General features: G+C 34.3%; 1 protein-coding gene and 1 pseudogene across 2 annotated transcripts in view; both read right to left on the bottom strand.

The window, feature by feature from the left end:
* LOC311186948 (tubulin alpha chain-like) overlaps positions 1 to 15595 on the bottom strand; it is a gene marked incomplete at both ends in the record, with an annotated part of 194285 nt that extends 178690 nt beyond the window's left edge. The window contains one exon of the mRNA XM_084258156.1: positions 15517 to 15595. Within this exon, the coding sequence (XP_084114282.1) occupies positions 15517 to 15595 (79 nt within the window). The remainder of the gene's footprint in view (positions 1 to 15516) is intronic.
* Positions 15596 to 19644: 4049 nt separating this feature from the next.
* LOC311186936 (dynein light chain roadblock-type 1-like) lies at positions 19645 to 22219 on the bottom strand (annotated as a pseudogene). The gene is made up of 2 exons: positions 22152 to 22219; positions 19645 to 19966 (listed from the first exon to the last, which is right to left on the bottom strand). The product of its transcript is annotated as a dynein light chain roadblock-type 1-like (transcript).
* Between the last annotated feature and the right edge of the window lie 254 nt (positions 22220 to 22473).

Genomic DNA, 22473 nt, shown 5'->3' with positions numbered 1-22473 from the left:
CTGGTTTGATTAGCAAAGGAGGATGTAGAAAAAAAACTAATTAACAGACAAACATTTACAGATAGAAATATTTTTTAAAGATTTATTTATTTTTACAAGAACTGGGGCACAGGCCAGATGTGCAGGAGGGTGAGAGGATTCACCAGAGACAGAGTGAGGAACAGAACAGGCAAACAGATGAAATACACTGCTGAGGGGAGCAGCGGGAGAGACAGGAGAGGTCTGCTACGCCATGTGGGATTCTCACGGGCTGGCCGAGATCGAACCCGTGCTGCAGAGGCTATGGACAGCCTCACAGAGCAGCACTCAACCACCTGTGCCACACGGGAGGCCCAGATAGAAATTATTACTTGATCAACTTTGAAATATATGTTCTCTGTAACCCCAGTGTATCTATTATTCAAGGAGATTTGGTTGAGTATTATAATAGCATATTTATTTACATTGATGCAACAAAAAATGTCCTCTAGAGTAGGTTCGTCCTCGATACTGAAACAATTAGAAACATATAAATTAAACACTGGAAGTTTAATCTGTATATTTCAGTGGATACCACGTAATAAATCCCTAACACTACATGATGTTCATAGATCTCTTTATATTTCATACTTGGACAAAATTATTGGGGAAGATAGAATTATTATTAAAGAATTAAATTTTATATAAATGTGATCCTACTTATGGATCACAATGGAAACTTAGGAAATATATACCATATTTTGCAGGGGGATTTCTTAATTAAAATTTTAGATTATCTGTGTCTAGAATTAAAATACTTCGTAGGCTTGGATTGGGAAAGGGTTCATAAGGAACTACCAAATAATATTTAGATCATTGATTATTTGAAAGTACAAGCAATAAAGATACCACAATAACTGGCAAAAGTGATGAATGATTAAGAAAAATATTTGTGCATTGCTAATCAAGAGTCTGATTTCACTATTCACAATTGATAAGATAGATTCAAAAGATATTCCTCCAAGGCAAAAAAAAGAAAATACGGACTTTTAAATAATTTAATGATTCTGTTGTTCTACAGTAATTATGATAACTGATTGGCTTTTCAATGGACCAGCTGAATATTTATTTATTTTTTTTAAATAATAAATTTTATTTTTATATTCCCCATACATTTGCAACCCCCCATTCTGACCTCAATCCCTCCCCTCCTGCCCCCCACTCCCCAAAAACTGTCTCTGGTTCATAGTTTTTTGTTGATTTTGATTTTCACTTTCTTATAGTTATTCATTGTCCTGGTCCCTTATTTAAGTTCTCTAGATTCCTGCTATGATTGAGACCATCCGGTATTTTTCTTTTTCTTTCTGGCTTATTTCGCTGAGCATGATCCCTTCCAGCGCCATCCATGTTGCTGCAAATTGCATGTGTTTATCTTTTTTGAATGCTGAGTAATATTCCATGGTATATATGTACCACATCTTCTTGATCCAGTCATCTATTTTGGGGCATTTGGGCTGTTTCCAAAGCTTAGCTATTGTAAATAGAGCTGCTATAAACATAGGGGTGCAGGTGCTCTTTGGAATGGATGTTTCTGTGTCCTTTGGGCAAATACCTAGGAGTGGAATTGCTGGATCATATGGAAGCTCTATGTTTAGTAGGTCCAGAAATCTCCACACAACCTGCTGAATATTTAGACAGCTGCAACTTGTACAAAGGTAGAAGCAGCAATATAAATAATTAAAAATTGTAATGTCTCCATTTTATAATAAGTAATACAGGGAAGAGACTGTAAGGATAATTATAAATCAAAAATAGAAAACTTAATTTTCCCTTTTGAAAATAAGGGACAATAACTCCCACCCCATTACTTTTTCTTACAATATTAACTTTTTAAATGTAATTATAAATTCTTTCTCTGTCTCTAAGAAATTATGTAAATCTTTAACAAAAATTTAAACTAATTTATTGAGGTTATTTTGATGCGTGAAAAACTGTACATATTTAATATAGATGATTTGATGAGTTTGGGAATAAACATAAATTTGTATAGCCATCACCATCATTAGGCCATAGATATAAACATCACCTCCCAAAGTTTCTTCAATCTCTTCATTACTATTGTTAGCACTATCATTATTACTATTGTTAGCACCATCATTATTGTTAGCACTATCATTATTACAACCTAACCCCTTAGAAAACTTTATACAATATAATTTTGGTAGCTAAGGTCACTATGATGTATAGCACAACTCTATAACTTACTTAATTGCATAACTTAAACTTTTTACACTTTGATTACTTTCATTTTAAACCCCTGGTAATCAATATTATATTCTGTATATACATGAGTTCAACATTTTTAGATTCCACATGTAAGTGAGCTCATAGTGTATTTTCTTTGTGTATTTGACTTAGTTGATTAGCATAACGTAATCTAGGTCCATCCCTGTTATCACAAATGGCAGAATTTTCTTCTTTTTGTAAGGTTGAGTATTTCATTATACGTATATGCCACATTTTCTTTATTCTTTCATCCATTGATGAAAACCATTTAGTTTTTTTTTTTTCTATTTCTTGGCTATTGTAAACAATGCTGCAGTGAACATAGGAACACACAGATATTTCTTCCAGATTCTAATTTCATTTCCTTTGAACACAGGCCCAGAAGTGGGATTGTTTGAACATATGCTACTTCTATTTTTAGCTTTTTGAATAACATACATAAAATTCTTCAACAACTTAAGTGCCCAACAACAGATGACTGGATTAAGATGAGTCATAGATACATGATGGAATGCTATTTCAGCTATTTAAAAAAAGATGAACTCCTGCCATTTGCAACAACATGATTGGAAATGGAAGGGATTGTGCTAAGCTAGAATGAGAAAGACAAATACTGTATAATTTCACTCATATGAGGAAGAACGAGAAACAAAACAAAGGAATTGACACTGATGTTACTAAACCAAAACAAAGTCTAGAAATGACCGCAGAATTGAGGCCACTAGAGAGCAGGTTGGGGCACAGAAAGGAGTATGCCCAATGGTGTATGATAAAGGGATATGGGTGATCTGGGGTGGGTGTGGTGTGTTGATGCACATCTCAGGAGCTGTGAACTTATTCTGAATCACATATAGTGATGTAAACCAATGTTACCTCAAATAAACAAATACGATTTTTATAAAAAAAGGCAATCCTGGGGCCTCCCTGGTGGTGCAAGGGGTTAAGTCTCAGCAGTATGAAGTTACCTGGAGCCACTGCACCATGAGTTCAATCCCCGGCCAGGCAGGGAGCTACCTATATGGTGCAGCAGACCTCTCCTGTCTTGCCCGCTGCTCCCCTCAGCAGTGTATTTCAGTCAATCTGCTTGTTCTGTTCCCCACTCTGTTCTGGTGAATCCTCTCACCCCAACCCCTGCTCCTCTAGCCTACACCCCAGTTCTTGTATGCATAAAAAAATACATATTTAAATAAATGGCTATACTAATATATACTCCCACCAATAATCCATTAGGGTTCCATTCTTATCACATCTTTAGTCTTTTGATACCATCCATTCTAACAGGTATGAGGTGATATCCTGTTGTCATTTTGATTTCATTTCCCTTTAACTTCATTTCCCTGATGGTTGTAACTTCTTTTAAAATCTAAATAACCTTCATCACAAATTTAGGACCAACTATTATCTTTGCTAAGGACGACTTCATAACGATTTTTTATTCTTTTATTAATTAACTTTTTATTGAGATAACTGGTTTAAACCATGTATATGATTTAGGGAAATACATTCACATGTCCTCAAGATGTATGTCATGACACCACACCACCACCAAAGCACCCATAGTCCTTTACCATACACCAATGAGACTTCTCCCTCCTTAGTCCTACCTACACCCACCCACTCCCTTTAATGGCCTCAATACTGCAGTCTTATTAATAGGCTTTGTTTTGGTTTAGTTTTGTCGGTTCATTTTTTTTTTTTCATAATGATCTTGAAATGCAATCATGAAGGAAGACAATGACTCTACTCCCCAGTTTCTATGGGCAGGTAGGTGCCTACCTTTTGAGGGAGCCTATCCCTAAGTTCCAAAATTACTTCTTGTCATGAGATACGAAGAGTTTATTTTCCTTTGGATCAAGTCAATTGACTAACACAGATTCTTGTTCTAATAACTAGGTCAATTTGAGGTAAATTATATTTGATAAATGATGCTGGCAAATCTTCTTATCTGAGAATTAGTTACTGTTTATCTGGAGAACATACATGTAATGAAATATAAATGTTTGCCTATATAAAAAGATTTCTTTTTGTATTTCTGTTTTTGTAATTTTATTTTTTTTAAATTGTATTTTTTTTTACTAAAGTAATGTTGGTTTAAGAAACTGTACATGATAAGGGGCTACAGGCTCATACCACTCAGATGTGTAATTACCACACTATGCCCACCTACAAATCACCTATAATGCCCCATCATAGTCCACTGGGTTCATTTTGCTACCAACTCCCACCTTCCCATTCTGGTAGCCTCAATTCTACAGTCAGAATTCTAAAGTTTGTTTTGATTTACTTTTGTCTGTTCCTTTATTTTGTTTCCTAATATTCCACAAATGAGTGAAATCATCCAATGTTTGTCCTTCTGACATGTATCACCAAATTTAACAAAAAATGAATACCAATATTGAACAAATTTGGGTTCATATGTGTTAATTCTAATTTTCTGAATTAATTGCTCTATCCATCAATGTAAAGAGGGAGAAAATAGATCCTGGAAGTTGGGGACAGGGTGGGGAAGCATATAAGAAAGTAATAAAATTAGAAAGAAAGGATTAATAATACTCTATTTTATTTATTTATTTATTTTTATAGAGGCATGCTTTTATTTATTTATTTATTATATTTGTTTGTTTGTTTGGTTTATACATGCACTGGGGACAGTCAGAAGCGCGGGAGGGTGAGAGAATTCACCAGAGCCATAGTGGGGAGCAGAGCAGGCAGAAGGACTGAAGTACACTGCTGAGGGGAGCAGCGGGTGGCAGGAGAGGTTTGCGCACCATGTGGGATCCTCCTCCGGTGGCCGGGGAGCAGCCGGGGATCGAACCGGCGCTGCAGAGGCCGTGGGCAGCTTCACAACCCAGCGCTCAACCGCTGCGCCACCGGGGAGGCCCCAATAATACTCTATTTTAAATGTTCACTGTCTTTCTCAGAAGTTTTCTTCTATTTCTCCTTCTGGAAAACAAAAATGGTTACAGTAGTTGGAAAGGCAATTATGTTTTCCAAAATATTCTCTGGAGAGTGAGTAGCCTGCTCTTGGTCACAGAAGTGTGGAGCTGTGGTTAATTTTCCAGGAGTGATGATGACACATCACTGCACTAGATTATGCTGGCCTGGCAGTCTCAGTGTAAGTAATTTACTGGGTGTCATTTCCATTCAGAGCAGTGACAGTATTTCCTCTCTCTCAGCCAAAAGCTTCCTCAGGAGGGAGCTACTTGTGACCTGCTAAAGGTTTAGCAGCTTTAGGTTCTCCCTGGGGAATTCTCTAATGAACTCATTGTGACAACTGATATTTAATGGTGACATAGTCATCGATCCAGAGCTGTGTTACAAGTCATACACTTGTTGGGTAGATACATAGAAAACACACCTCTGTCATTCAAATTTAATCTTAAGTTTGGTTGACCAGCTCTCACTTCTCCATGTGTTTATCATTAAAATATGGAAGCGATGGATGCATAATTTGCAGATCAAATCAGTTTATTTTCTCAGATGTGTTAGTTATCTTTTTCCAACAAAAGGAGGTATTAACATTTGTTGAAAGCCAAACCATACTGCTAAGTGTTTTTCATAAAAGACCTCCTCAACAACCCCTTCACAAATAAAGAAACTTCTAGTCAAGAAGTTGAAAATTTCCAAAGTGATGCAGATAATAGGTTATTGTGGAGCAAGAACTGAAGCCATGATTATTGATATCCAAACTTTCTAACTCAACTATTACTTTTTTCTTAGTTTAAATTACATAAAAAATAATAACTTTCATGAATGAGTTACTTAAAGTGTAAAGACTCAGAGAAACACCTTTCTCAAAAATAGTGTGTCAGTGAGTTTATTTAGAAATGTTTATTGTAACTCTTTTCTTTCTGCAAGTTCAGAAGAGCCTAATCTTTTTCACCGACAAAAATGAAAGCAAATAGAGGGCACACATATAAAAAGACTAAGATACATTTCTTCAAATTGGAAATTCTGGAATAAAGCCTAGAAAGGTACAAATAGCTCAATTTGAAAAGCAAAAAACATTGCATTATAACATTAAAGGAAAATAACCTCTAAATATCTGCTAGCAAGACTGTATAAGAATCAGATATTTTACCCTAGTGTGCAGCTAGATTTAGTATGTTAGTGACAGATTTCTGTTTCAAAGTTCATTTCATTTGTATATTACTGTGATAGCAAAAGAAATGAGCAAATTGTGAGAAAGAATATTTTCAAAATAATATAACAACCCTTAAATACTGACTTTCTGACATACTAGCAACAAAATATAGATGTTACTTCCAACATCTGGATGAAAGTGAACACTTCGGTTAATCGGTAAGTTTTCAGGATACATGATGCACAATACTAGGTTAATAAGTGATATATTAAATTTTTGCATCAAAGGAGATTGGTCTATATTTTTCCTTTCTTGCACTATCTGTATCTGCTTTTGGTATTAGGGCATTGTTAGCATGATAAATGTATTAGGGAGGATTCCTTGTCATATTTTTCAAACAATATGAGTAAGGTGAGCATTAGTTTTTCTTTTAAAAGTCTGATAAAAATTTGCACCCAACACTAATGATAAAGGACTGATCACAAAAATCTGCAAAGAGCTGATGAGACTCAACAACAACAAAGAAAATAATCCAGTCAAAAAATGGGCAGAAGAGCTTAAAAGAAACTTCTCTGAAGAGGAAATGCAAATGGCCAACAGGCATATGAAAAAATGTTCAACATCACTTGTCATCAGGGAAATGCAAATCAAAACTACCATGAGATTCCATCTTACACCAGTGAGAATGGCACATATTAAAAAAACTAGCAACAACAAATGTTGGCGAGGGTGTGGAGAAAAAGGAACTCTTCTGCACTGTTGGTGGGAGTGCAAACTGGTCCAACCACTGTGGAAAGCTGTGTGGAGATTTCTGGACCTACTAAACATAGAGCTTCCATATGACCCAGCAATTCCACTCCTAGGTATTTACCCAAAGGACACAGAAACATCAATTCCAAAGAACACCTGCACCCCTATGTTTATAGCAGCACTGTTTACAATAGCTAAGCTTTGGAAACAACCCAAATGCCCAAAAATAGATGACTGGATCAAGAAGATGTGGTACATATATACCATGGAATATTACTCAGCATTCAAAAAAGATAAACACATGCAATTTGCTGCAACATGGATGGCGCTGGAAGGGATCATGCTCAGCGAAATAAGCCAAAAAGAAAAAGAAAAATACCGGATGGTCTCACTCATAGCAGGAATCTAGAAAACTTAAATAATGGACCAGGAAAATGAATAACTATAAGAAAGTGAAAATCAAAATCAACAAAAAACTATGAACCAGAGACACTTTTAGGGGGGCGGGGGCGGGAGGGGAGGGATTGGGGTCAGAATGGGGGGCTGCAATTGTATGGGGAATATAACAATAAAATTTATAAAAAAAAATAAATAAATAAATAAATAAAAGTCTGATAAAAATCATTTATAAAGTCATCTGCTTTTTGGCTTTTATTTATCATATTTTTTACTACTTTTTCAACTTTCATGTTTTTGATGGTTTCTTGAGTTTATCTGTTTCTTTCTATGCTTGTTTTGTAGATTATGTTGATCTAGAAATTTATCTATGTCTTCAAGGTACTTGAATTTATTGACTGTTGTTCACAGTAAACTCTTATAATTTTATTTCATTTTTTGTGCTATTTGTAGTGACTTCTCTTTCATTTCTGATTCTGTTTATTAATGTTTTCTCTCTCTCTTTTTATTTTTGCTAGCAGAGCTAGAGGTTTAACTATTTTGTTTATTTTTTCAAAGAATCAGCTCTTGGTTTCATGGATTTCTTTTTTGTATAGTCTTTTAGATCTATATTTTATTTATTTCCATTCTTTGTTATTTCCTTTTCTATACTAACTTTAAGTTTTAATTTTTCATCTTCCTCGGGTTGTCTGATGTTAGGTTGCTCATTTGGGATTTTTCTTGCTTTTTCTTTTTTTATTTTTTACTTTACTGCAATTAACTTCCCCCGTAAGACTGCTTTTGCTGCATCCCATAGATTCTGGTAATTTATATTATCCTTTTCATTCATCTCAAGGTAATTTATAATTTCTAATTTGGTTTCCTGTTTTATCCAATTGCTATTAAGGAGCAAGTTTGAAATCCTCTTGTATTCACAGTTTTCCCTTCTTTTTTCTTACCATTGATTTCAAGTTTTATGGCACTGTGGTCAGAGAAGGTACCGGGTATTAGTTCAATCTTTGTGTTTTTATTGATAATTGACTTCTGTCCCAAAACATTGAAGATATTCCATGTGCACTTGAAAAATATTTTGGGTGAAGTGTTTTATGAATGTCTGTTAGACCTATTTGGTATAGTTCCTCATTTAGAGCTGTTTCCTTATTCATACTTTATTTCGATGATCTGTTCATTGTTGTAAGTGGAGTATTAAGGTCCCCTAGTATTATAGTATAGTTACCAATATCTCTTTAGTTCTATCATTGCTTTATGTATGTTGGTACTCCATCATTTGCAGCATATATTCTTAAAAGTGTTATTCTTCTCTTTGTACTAGGCCCTTAGTCAAAATATAATGTTCTTTTTTTTAACATGTCTTAATTGAAAATCTATTTTATCAGATATAAGGATAGCTTTTTTTGGCTACTTGCTTTTTTAACTGTCTTTCAACCTTTAATTCTATGTCTGTGTTTGTCGGCAAGGTGAGTCTCTTATAACAGCAGAATGTTGGGCTTTGTTTTGACATTCATTATCCATTCTGTATCTTAAACTAGTGAGTTCAAGCCATCTACATTTAAGGTGATTATTGAGAGATAGGTGCTTATTGCTGTTTTGTTTTGTTTTGGTTTTGGTTTGTCTGCCTTTTTTATTTTTGAAGGTTTACTATTATGTTATTTTTAGGTCCTACTTCCTTCATTTTATGTGTCCCTTTTATTTTTTGTTTGAGAGGTTTACTGAGATTAGTAGATAATCGACTATTGGTGTGACCCTCTGGTTGGTTCTAATGGGCCACATGTTACATTCCTTCTCCTTTATGTTACATCATTTAGGTGCATTTTGTCTTGCTATTGTTCTTTTGCTTTATAATAACTGCTTTAGGATTTCTTTCATATGCAGCTTGGTGTTAATGAATTTAGATTTGGCTTATCAGAAAAGATCCTTGTTTCTGTCTCATTGTTTATCTTGCTTGGTAGAAGATTCTGGGAAGAAGTCTTTTTCTTTAAGTACTTTGAATACCTCTTTCCAGTCTCTTCATGCTTATAAAGTTTCTAATGAAAAACTGCTGATAATCTAATTGGTGTTCCCTTGTACGTTATCCTTTTTTCTCTTGATATTTTTAGTAATATTTTCTTATCATTGGTTTATGACAGTTTTATTATTATGTATCTTAGTGAATGTCTATTTGGTGTTATTTTGTTTGGAATTCTTGGGTCACCACTTCTGGTTTATTTCCCAGAATGAAATTGTTTTCAGTGATCATTTCTTTAAATAGGTTTTCTAAGCCTTTTTCTTTTCCTTCTCATTTTGGAAACCCCATGATATGGATAGTGTTTCTCTTTAGTTGTCTGAGAGCTCTTACACTGTTTTTATTACCTTTATTCTTTTTTATCTACCTTGTTCTATTCTGGTGTTCTACAGTATTGTATTTTCAATGTCATGTATTCTCTCCATTGTTTCTGTTTACCACTAAGGCCCTCAATTATGCTTTTCAAATCAGCTACAGTGCTTCTTAAATCCATTATTTCTGAAGTAGCTGTTCATATTTTCATTATCGTTGTTCTTTTGTTGTTTTATATACCCCATTTTTGTTGTTGTTAATGTTCCATCAGTGTCTCCAGGCCTGTCCCTGAATTCCCTTTCTGCCATTCTCTGCAACGCTATTGAGGCTGGGTTCCTTTCAGGGCTTTCTGTTCTAGCATTTGTACTATGATCTTCTGCCTCCTCAATTTTTTTTATTTTATTTTTATATTCATTTTTGATTTTCTATGTATTTTAGTTGTTGTGATAGTCAGGGAACTGGTGCCAGTGAGGGGTAGTAAGTTTAAATGAGGACCAGGGCAATAGGCATGAAAGGATCACTTCCAGTAGACTCAGGAATTTGAGATTCTGCTCTATTGTAAAGGGTTTCTTTGTGGGGAGTAGCCAGTGTTTTGATAGCTCAGTGTGGATTTCAGTAGATTCTCTTCTATTAGGAAATCTAGTTGCTCTGACCCGATTCAAATTACAGCTGTTCTGTGTTATGAATCTCAGACTCAAGTCAGTATTCCTCAGACTGTGGCTTCACCTCTGTTGCTCTCCCACAATGCACCCTATATCCCCGGTGCCTACTCATGTGCCCCCTTATCCAGTGTAGTGCTATGTCTTATGAGCCCCAATATATGGGGCTGTGCACTGCAGTTATTCCTCTCTCTTTTGGGGTGCACTGCCCTATGATTACTTTAAACAAATTCACTTAGAGTTTTTCCAAACCCCTTCCCCTTGGACTGATGCTCCTATTGAGTATGCTGATAATCAGTGTTTCTTCAGGGGGTTTGGCTTTTTCTGCAAGAGGCAAGCCTGGCATTATCACTTTGCCACAATCTTCCAGACTACAATATATTAGTTAAACAAAAATAAAGATAACAGAAAAAGAGAGGAAGATGTGTTTTCTCTGTATGTTTGTATAAAAGCATACATAATAAATTGAGCAAGAAAAAGGTAGATCTGAAAGGCCTCCCTTGGTGGCGCAGGCGGTAGAGCGCAGTGCTGTGAAACTGTCCGCAACCTCTGTAGTGCCAATTCAATCCCAGATGGCTGGCAAGGGTCCCACATGGAGTGGCAGACCTCTCCCGTCTCGCCCGCTGCTCCCCTTAGTAGTGTATTTCAGTCAGTCTGCCTGTTCTGTTCCCTGCTCTCTGGTGAATTCTCACACCCTCCCTCACATCTGGCCTGCACCCTGGTTCTTGTATAAATGAATGAATGAATGAATGAATGAATGAATGAATGAATGAATCTTTGGGAAAAAAAGAAAAAGGTAGATCTGAAAAAAAGTATGTTTATAATAAATAAATTTGAGGACACTGAATCTTAGGAAATGATTTTGTTTTCTACATTTCAGCAATCATTCCAAGATTCAATGATATACGAATCAGGGTTTATTTTCATCAATTTTTATTGGTTCTGAAGTTCTTTCTAAGTTACTGATATATGGTTTTGACTAAGAAATACTTACAGTATTAAAACTTAAAGGGGTTCCAGTAACATAAGGATAACAGAGGATATTAGATATTATACAAGGGCCGACAAGGTCTGTCAAAATGATGGAGAGAACAGAACACCTAAAGGAGGCATCACAAGACTAAAACCTGACTCACACAAGGAGATGGGGGTAGAGGGGGATAACATGACCCTTAACCCAGCTGTAGCTCTTTCTAACTGCTGTCTATGCAAGTGTCCTTTATTTTTCTGTCCCTTTCCTAATAAATCGGCTTTTTAAATATAGCTAGCATCTCTGTCTTACCTGGGAAACTTGCCATATGCCACTGAAATGGGAGCTCTGGTGAAACCTTTCCCAGAGTGAACCCAAGGACCCTGTTCTCTAAACCCATCAACTCCAAAAACTACATCAAAAAAACAAAAACTACACCAAATAATGTTAAATAAGTAAGGAATAATTTGTTCAATGCTACTCCAATAGGGAAGAGCAACTAAAAGTAAAGTCTGAACTCCACTCTGGTGAAATGAACAGTGGGAGACTTTTTAAAAGCATTGGGGTGAAAGGGAAAACAAGGTTATATGTTAAGTTATATGTTTGTTAACTGGCTTTACCAAAAGGAAAAGTGAATTTCTTGCATCTTCATGATAGGAGGTTAATTTTACAATTTGCATCAAGGTGTTCACTGAAGTTAAGTACTTACCCTTCCTCAACAACTGAGAGAAAGATAAAACTGTCAAGAGACTTACATATGAGATTTATATACATCTCCAAGGTAAAGAGAAAGGATCTGAAATTAATATATTCTAAGGTAAAATGCTATAAGAAAAGGGAGGTGAAGGTCCAGTGTCAAGAAGAAGACTACATAAAGTCTAGTTAGGTGGATTGGAACATTGAGGTTGTCTTAGTAAGTCCTAGAGTTGATACTTTAGCATAAAACATAAGGATTTAAGGAGTCAAATTACAATCATTGATCTTTGACCAAGGAGAAATCTTAACAAACCCAAATGTTTTCCAAAATTAGGCTCTACAGTCTCTAATACAATTTACAAAGGGAGTAAGAGAGGGAGAATAGAGAGAAGATTAGTCAATATGCCCTGCTAGCTACTCTGAACGGAGACTAGAATGCAAGCCGAACCTAGAAAAGTAAGAGATGTGCATGCACATAGTCAGACTTTTGAGTCAAATATGTTGGCTCACATCGACTCCCCTGTCAGTCCCCGGCCCCCACCCCTACCCACTGTCCTTGTTCAGGATGTCAGGTTTATGGCATACTAGGTTATAGTCTTTGGCACCTGTGATCTTGTTGACATGGAGATGGGTGGAATTCATTAGAAGAACATTCTCTGGCTTGGAGCTTGCGCCTCACTGTTCCTCTAACAAATACTTTCAAAAGATGGTGAATTACCAATGGTATTATACATTTTTCAATTTTAACGTTGACTTTATTTTCTATTTCCTGCCCATTTCTGCAAGTCCTTTTCGCCATCCTTTGGCATTCACATTAGTATCTGTAGATCTCAGATACAAAACTAATTATAGAAAGCTCCCACTATCCTCTTTATCCATCCCTTCAATAAACCATATGACTTTGTAAATTGTTTCCAAGGTTTAGGCATCACACCAAGCCCACAATCAGTGCAAATGGTCTCTATAGAAATATGAAATTAGAAATTGATTTTGTGGGTTAATGGACAAGTAAAGTTGATGAACAGAAGGATAAGCTAATGAAAATCAAAAGCAATTTGTGCTGACACCTGGTAAATGTATTATGTTTACATTTAAATAGCTATGTCTAATTGTCCCAGAAATTAAAGCCCAATGTAAAATTGATATCCTTTATGCCAACTGAGGAAGAAAAAAGTTTTCAGCAATGCATTGACATCATAGTTGACCCTAAAAATTCATAGATATCACATGAAATAGTAATACAATTTAAATAACATGAAATGACAAGCACATTTTCAGCCAAAATAATTTTGTTTTAGTTAAGTGACAAAAGATGTTGGTAAAAATGAAAAAACGCAAATGGCTCCAAATGGAATCATTCATACTGGGCCATTTGCATTTTTTCACCTAGATTTAATTCTTAATCTCACTGTAGTTTCAGCCTCTCCCAAAAGCGTAATCCTAAACCAAATCAATATGGAGTTTCTAAATCAGCACCAACTGAGGTCATCTGCAAGATCAGTCACCTCCAACCCCTTGCTTTTCCATGAGGGGAAGTAGTTTTACCTGAAATAATCTTTTATTTTGCTAAATATCTGTCCTACCCTCTTTTCTGTCTACAAATACTCTCAATATTGTGTAATCCCTTGTAGTATCAAGATGAATCCATTAATAAATTCAACGAGGCCTCTAAATTTGTGAATTTTGGTTTTTAACCATGGCAGACACATAGCATCATCATTTTCCTTTATCACCATTGCCACAATTCTCCCTGTTTTCACTCTACCTTTATCTTTGTCACCTAATATGACTAAGGCCATAGTCTTAGTCTATATATTTAAGGTAAATGCCAAAATCTTTTCTGTGACACAGTTCCCAGTTTTTAATCCTCAGACACATTTTGTCTCTTTCCTTTCCATCTACAAATACTCAAAATTCTATCTTTAAAACTTTTCCTTAAGTTTGTTATCTGCCCACAAATTGCTGGCCTGTTTATTAAGTATTCTCCTTCTTACAATTACTCTTCTTAAAATGAACACTCTCACTGCCCCCATCTCTTAATTCCTACCCCACAAATTCTTTAATCCATTACTTCGAAAGTTTGTCCCCATTCTTCAACCAAACTTCACTTTTAGAAATCACCCATGATTTCTTGATCTTGAAATGCAATGACCTTTTCTTAGACCTTATCTCGAGTTCTCTACAGCATGTGACACAGTTGATCAGATACATTTTTCTGATAATATCTTCTAACAAAACACAAGTTATCCTTATTTGAAGAGCTCTCCTTGGAGTAGCTAATTTCAGGCTACTTTTAAAAGACTGCAAAATCACATGACTATAACTGTGTCTGTTAATTCTTGGTCCAATGCTGTCATTATGCCATGCTATTGAGACAGCATTGTTCAGAACACATGACCTGAGTTTTGTAATTACAACCAATTCCTCATTCTAATATTTACTTTTATATTAAATCCTCTGCACTATGGACTTTTTTGTGTGTGAAATTGGAATAACTGTGCCATGTAACATTATTGTTGGAATTACTGTACCTAACAAAATTCTTTCATATATCGGACCATAGGAGGTATGATTATTTCCATCTCCAAACCATTATCTACACATTCAACAACTTAGCAAATAATAATTCTCTCTTAGTCCTTAGAGATAAAACAGAAATAGAAATGGAGTTTGTAGAAGTTTGTACTCTACTAATCACTTTTCTCTCCATTTTTGTGCTACTACATTGTCCATATTCTCTCCTATTGTGGGCTGCTCCAGTCTATGGAGTCTTTTCTTGATGAGTTCATTTACTTCTTCTGACATTGAGTCATACGTCAGAGACAGTCTTCAAATGTCTGATATTCTCTATGTAGTCTCTCCTAAAGGGACATGAAACTCCTCATAGTTCAACTATACCTTTGTACTCTCTCATAAACTTCAATTTCATATCATCCACTGATTGTTGAAGTCTTTGCTATATACTAGTGTCTCAAACAAAATTTATTGCTTATGATATTAATAAGAATAATCATAAAAAAATTGCCTATTTTTGTATTTTACCGGGCCTGATGCCCTAGAAGAATTTCACACTCAGTATTTATAAATCTATCATCCCACACTTCCATAAACTTGTAGATCCTTTTAAGTTCCCTAATACACTGCCAAAGTCACGATCTACTTGACCACTAAAGCTAAAAACCATAAAATTTATTATACCTGACTCTCTTGACTCATGCCCGTTCCTTAATATCAATTTTATCTATCTCCAATCTTAATTCAGGTATTCTCATCTCACAACTCAAATACTAAATTAACAAAAACAAAAACTCCCCCTAAAACACATATTATCTGATAAGCAGTTTCCTAATCTCAAATCTTTCTTGCATCTGATACATACATTCTCCATTTGCAATACACTCACTTTGTGCCAGCAAACTGATGCTTGCCGACATCATGTATTGCTCATTATACACCCCGCAGTTACCGCTCCATTGCCTCATGGATGGAGCAAGACTTTGAGCATGTGTTCAAGAACCTCTTTTATGAGCAGGGTCCTTCTCTCTCCAAAGTAAACTTCATGCATCCAGGTCCTCTTCTACCAATCTTACAGTTTGCAAGCAATTCCACACCCTCTGAACCTGTTATAATTCTTTTACAAATGCTGCTCATCTGTCAGAATGTGTTTTCCTACTGGTGTGGCTACAAAAAGTTTGGGAATTCTTGAAAATCTTGTTATTAGTAACAGTATTTTTCATATTTTAAAGTGAGTATTTGGCACTGTGTACACATACTAACCCATTAGATTCTCACCACAAACTGTTGCAATAGGTCGTTATTAATTCTTATCTTATAAATTTGGAAACCTTGCTATAGAGACTGACTACTAAATATTGGTAAAGATTCAAATTTAATTTTGGCCTGATCCCACAGTTATACTAAACTAAACTGACTCCACAGTACTTGTTTATCACCTCTTGGGTGAGGCTTTCCTTTTCCAACTACCCATGATGCCCCAGTTCCATTTCTTTTTGGTGGGTTTTTATACTCTGTGCTCTCATTTTCTGTATAATTAAAAAAAAATAGCTACAAACACTTATTTATGTCTAGCACTGTCTAGATACTTTCATGGTACAATTTATTTAGTTTTTGAAGTAACCCAATGAAAAAGATTATCATCATCCCCAATTCATTGATGAGAAAACTGAAACACTGAAAATTAATTGTCCTAGGAAACCCATAATTGTGGTTCGATGGACATTTTGGGAAGAACATCTTTTTCTTCATTTTATCCCCAGGGTATAGAAAGTGCATGGCCCCCTCAAGGGACTCACTTAATATTTATTAAATTGGTTATTACTATCTGTCCCTATCCACTAACCTATGTTATTCAGATTTCACAGATCCGAATTTGCCTTTATTCTTGCTTTCACTTCCTCAACTGATACCCTTATTTTTGCTTTCAATTTAATAAGCACTGGTCAATAGGGTAGAATGAATTAATTTTCCTGATACCTGTTTTTTTATATATTTACTCCTTGATCAAAAATCATAATGGCTTTCTATTTCCTAAAGAGTCAAATTAAAACTCTGAAACTTGGCATTGGTTACCATCGCTGGTATAATCCCAAACTACACCTACAACTTTATATTACAATGTAGACAATAATTTATGTACTGAGTATTTACTCTGTGCTCAGCAACCTTAAAACATTTCACACACATTATATAAATTAACACATAAATATCATTTTATAATAAGGAAGCAGGGATTCAAAAGAGCCTCTCAGACCAGCCAACAGTTCTGGATCTCCAAAATTTTCATATATATCTGTGGCTAGAATATTCTCTACTAATATGGGATATTTAAGATTGAAACATCTTTCAAGAATCCTTGTCATGATCCATTTTTCAATTTTCCACAACTAAAGGTTAATACTTTATTAAAATTCTGTCAACATTATTTATCACTTATTATGTTGCTATATGAGATAACCCTAATTGTTTTTGCTTATTTTATGTATGTCTTGCTTTAGAACTCAAGTATAAGTTTCTTAAATGCATAATGATATATAAACATCATTTTATCCATGTAATTTTTTTCATAATGCATTGTAAATGTGTATTTATAATGATAAGGTATCAGAGTTATTCTCCAATAATCACAGTGCACATTGGGTATGTAAGTACTATAATTTAAATATTCATATCATGAAAATGGTAACCAGATGCAATTATTTCATAAATCTCTTAAGAGAAAAGTAAATAAGGATGTTTGACAGAGTACACAATTTAGTGGAGGTGGGCTATCAATTCAGATAACTACTTTTTATCTGTTTTTCTTACCTGTGGAGATTCATTAGACACTTCTCATGAATTCTATTTTTTTCAGCAATATTTAGACAATTTTAAGAGATGTTAATTAATGCCTAAGTTTTTAGAGACTATAACCTGATAAATAAGCATGCTCATGTGAACGAAGAATTTCTTTCATGTGCTCTTTTTCAAATTGTCATTTCATTTGGGAAAAGTGGATTTTCTAACTCAACCTCAACAATCCCCATTGTCTGAGAAACAAACAAATTATATTATCAAGATTTAAATGGATTAAAAGATATGTCATTGATACTTTCAAAATTTTATGTACCCAAGAGATGTCAAACTAGAATGCATTTATAACAGAAAGAGCAGAATGTCTTTCTTTTTTAAAATCAAGGAAAAAATCCATTATCATGAGAAATAAAATGTTCTACATGAATAGACAAAAAAAAAATCCTCTGAAAACATAAAATCTCTTTGAGAATTCAATCAGAAGGAAAAACTGCACAGCAAATCATAAATTTACTTTTATGCTTTTAACTAAAAAAATTCATCTGTAAGAAATATGTAACAAGGAGACTATAATCTTCAATATTCTAAATGATATTACAAAAGCAAGTCTTTTTAATAAGACTACTCTCCTTATGGCTGCAAATGTTATCCTGAATTTTTCTGAGCAAACATAGTAGTGTGCCCCTTGGATTGTTAAAATTGAAATCAACAGACTTTGATCATTGACCAGAATGCATGTATTTGGGATGTGAGTATCAAAAGAAATGATATGAAATACTACCTTGTGAACAAATTATGTTGTGGGGAAAAACAACAACAGTTTGTATATCATGTAACAAGAATCTTAGAATTTTAATCTGGGAAGGATGCAGGAAGGTTCAAAGTAACTAGATAAGATAGAATTGAAGTGATCAAACAATAGTTTACTAGTACTTTAAGCATTTGACACATATATCTGAGATATCATTGGCACTTTTGTTATTTCAATATTGTGTATCTAGTTTCTATAATAGTAATAAGCAAAAACAAAAAAGCAACTCGCTGAGAATTCAATCATCATTATTGGTTGGGATTCAGGTTGTCTTTCTAAATTACATGAAATATGTGACACATTATTTGGGGGTAAGAGGAAAACTTATTTATTTGATGATATATGGCATATGAAAATGTGCTCTTCGTTTGAAAATTTATTGAAGCTTGTCAGTAGCTTACTTTTCTTCTTTATAGCCTGCCTAACCTGTTGGGAAACAGGCTTAATGGCTAGCATAAGCATATAAAAATACAAAAGTTCAGCATGAGTGGAATTTAGAGTTATAATTCAGTTCCAGCACAACATGATGTCTTTATAACACTGGGACTAAAATTATTTACTCTCCAAAGTAAACTGGAAAACCTATCTTTATCAATATATAGAGTATTTGAAATGCCACCAACATTCATCTATAATTTTGTAAACTTCTTTCTTCAGCTATTGATCCCTCAAGAGGAAACTGTTGGGTCTCTATTGGCAAGTGGTTACATTTCATCAACTCTATTATGTTCAATTTTTATTCAAATGGCAAGTCAGTTGACTACTATTTTTCTGACTGTTCATTTAAACCAGTTAATAAAGTTCTGTGTAATTTTTATTTTAAATCATATATTTTTCCAGTTCAGCTAACATTTTTAATAGAAAAAAAGATTATATCTACAAATTTATTGAGATCCTTTTAATTTTTTTTATTTAAGTTTTCCATTAGTATTTCAAGACTACATGGTTTGTTGATTTAAGGTACTCTTGAATCTTTCAAAATCTTGATTTAGAAATTTTCCAAATGTATTTGCTGTAATAATATTTTATAGGAAGATATTTATCTGATTCCTAGATTGATATATTTTAAATAAAAATGGGATTGTTAATATTGAGATTAGAATTTTATTTTATTTTTAAAGTACTTTGATTATTTTCAAAGAAATAGAGCCTTTTCCAAGGTTGACAAAGTTAACTGAAGGTCAGAAGGTAGCAGGTTACAGATTTCTCAAAAGCTGTTGTTCCAAAACCTGGAAGTGAGGAAAGTGGGCCCTTCAAGGGCTCAAGCATGACTGGCAGTAGAAGGATGACTTTGTGGGGGATCGGCCTGAGTGGGCTCTAAGATGATTTCCAACTGTCAGTTGGATAACATGATTAAAATGATTATTTTTGGGAGTATTAAATTAAGGAATGACACCGAGTATCTAAAGACTAACTTGTTATATTCTGAATCACAATCAGAAAATAATCTTTATCTGGTACAAACATAATTTCATTTTTCTTGAGGTGAAATGAAGGAAAGTGAGGTCATTCGGGAATCAATGTTGCACACAGAGCTCCAGTCTTCAAGATGAAGTTGTATATATGTTTGGCATACTGTGTGGTGGTAGGACTGTTCATGGTACTCTTGATGGGAATGCCAACTGTGTTCACAGTGATGATTCTCTACAGTCCCTTATGATTTTGAAATAGTTTCAGTGTCTCCTCCACCTCTGCCTTACAGAGTTGTGGTGCAGAGAAAAGCCAGTTCTCACTTATATCAAAATATTATTGAATTGTTTAATACTTAATGATTTCTACAGTTGGACCCATGTTCACATTCAGTATGGGAAATTATAAATACAGTGCTATTTATATTCACTCAAAAGACATAGATTCTTAACATGAAAATGTGTCAAGGGCTTACTCGCACTTTCATAGAATAACAAAGTGAGGGAGAATCTAAGATAGGCTGATTTTAACAAAAATGATATTGTTCAAGTGATGCCCCTTACCTCCCATGCAGAATATATTGTTTCAAAATATCTACACTGAAATTTCACCCTCACAGATATATATTTATCATTACATATTTTGGTCAATATACCTGGAGGAGTTAGGTGTAACTTACAAAGAATTCCAAAATTAATGTGATTTATTTAAATCAGTTCCTTTTGAACTCTCCTGCACTGTTGGTGGGAATGCAAACTGGTCCAACCACTATGGAGAGCTGTGTGGAGATTTCTGGACCTACTAAACATAGAGCTTCCATATGATCCAGCAATTCCACTCCTAGGTATTTACCCAAAGGACACAGAAACATCAATTCCAAAGAACACCTGCACCCCTATGTTTATAGCAGCTCTATTTACAATAGCTAAGCTTTGGAAACAACCCAAATGCCCAAAAATAGATGACTGGATCAAGAAGATGTGGTACATATATACCATGGAATATTACTCAGCATTCAAAAAAGAAAAACACATGCAATTGCAGCAACATGGATGGCGCTGGAAGGGATCATGCTCAGCAAAATAAGCCAGAAGGAAAAAGAAAAATACCAGACGGTCTCACTCATAGCAGGAATCTAGAAAACTTAAATAAGGGACCAGGAAAATGAATAACTGTAAGAAAGTGAAAATCAAAATCAACAAAAAACTATGAACCAGAGACACTTTTTGGGAGGTGGGGGGCCGGAGGGGAGGGATTGGGGTCAGAATGGGGGGGTTGAAATTGTATGGGGAATATAAAAATAAAATTTATTATTTAAAAAAATAAAATAAAATAAATAAATAAATTGTTCTTTCAGGTAAAAAAAATAAATAAATCAGTTCCTTTTTCAGAATAACATTCTGGCAATTTAAGCCCTTATCCAGCATCTGCTGCTACTGGGCAAGTATTAGATAAAAAGTTAAAATGTAGTAGTGCTGAACCAAGAGCATAATCCTGACTGTGTTTTGAATAGGGTACAAGTGGTTAACATACAGACATGGATGCAGAAAAGCAGATGGGAGGATAGTAAATCACACTCCACATAATAGTCCTTATAACAGGATTTAATAACATATACAGTTGACCCTTTAACTCTAAGGGTTCACTTGTAAGTGGATTTTGTAAGGTAAATTTATAGTTTCAATAAATATAGTGCAGTACTGGAAATGTATTTTCTCTTCCTTATGGTTTTCTTAACATTTTCTGTTCTCTTGATTATATTACCCTAAGAATATTATATACCCTTTCTATATAACAATATTGTATAAAATATATACAACATATAAAATTGTTTGTTTGTGTTTTCTGTGAGGCTTCTGGTCCACAGCAGGTTATTAGTAATTAAATTTTGGGGGAGTTAAAAAGTTATACAAGGATTTGAAATGTGTAGGAGTCAGCATTCTTAAATCCCAAGTTGTTCAAGAGTCATAACCATATTTCCTTCTTTTCAGGAATTTTGTTAAAGACTAACCTACTTTTATAATTTTATAAAAATAATACATTATTTGTTAAATTTGGAGTTGCGTAGTATATCATAAATATACGTGAGCTTAAAGGGAATAGAACTTATCTACCTCTTGGTGTAAATATAGAGACAGAAAACAGCTAGGCTATAAAAATTTGTAAATGGTATCATGTTTTGAATGTTGTTAATTTCACTTGAGTTTCAGAGAAGAATAATCTTGTAATTCAGAAAATATTTTAGATAGAATTAGTAATACTTATTTCTTTATAAAAATGATTTTTTCTAAAAGATCTAAAACTTTCAATAAAAACAAATAAACAGAATCTTTGTATTTTAAAACGTTTTCCCTTTTAAACAGTTTTCCCTTTTAAACAGTATTAGCTTTTTATTAGAAAAATTGTAAGACATACAGTCTACCATCCAAATACATTTTTAAGTACTTAGTCTATAAATGTTCTCACATTTTTTCTAAAATCTTTTCCAATAAAATTTGCATTCTTACCACACTACTGAAATCCCACTGTTAATCTCCACATTATTAAATCCCATCATCAATTTATTTGTCTTCATTTTAGATGAACCAACAGCAGTATTAATAGAACTGATTCTTTCCTTCTGGAAATACTTTCCTCTCTTTGCTTCAAAGCCTTCTTCACAAGGCACTCCTTTTTTTGTCTCCTGTACTAGTCTTTTCACTTTGACCTTTTAACATTGTAGAGCTCCAAGACTCAAGTTTTTGGACCTCTTTTCTGTTTACACACATCCACTTACACAACTTCAAAGCCAAATATTCTTGGGCTCCCAATAAATCATGACCTATGGTC

Source organism: Talpa europaea, assembly GCF_964194135.1.
Source record: "Talpa europaea genome assembly, chromosome: 2".
Lineage (NCBI taxonomy): Eukaryota > Metazoa > Chordata > Mammalia > Eulipotyphla > Talpidae > Talpa > Talpa europaea.
Note: the sequence above shows the minus strand (reverse complement) of the source record. Positions and strands in the feature narration are given on the sequence as shown.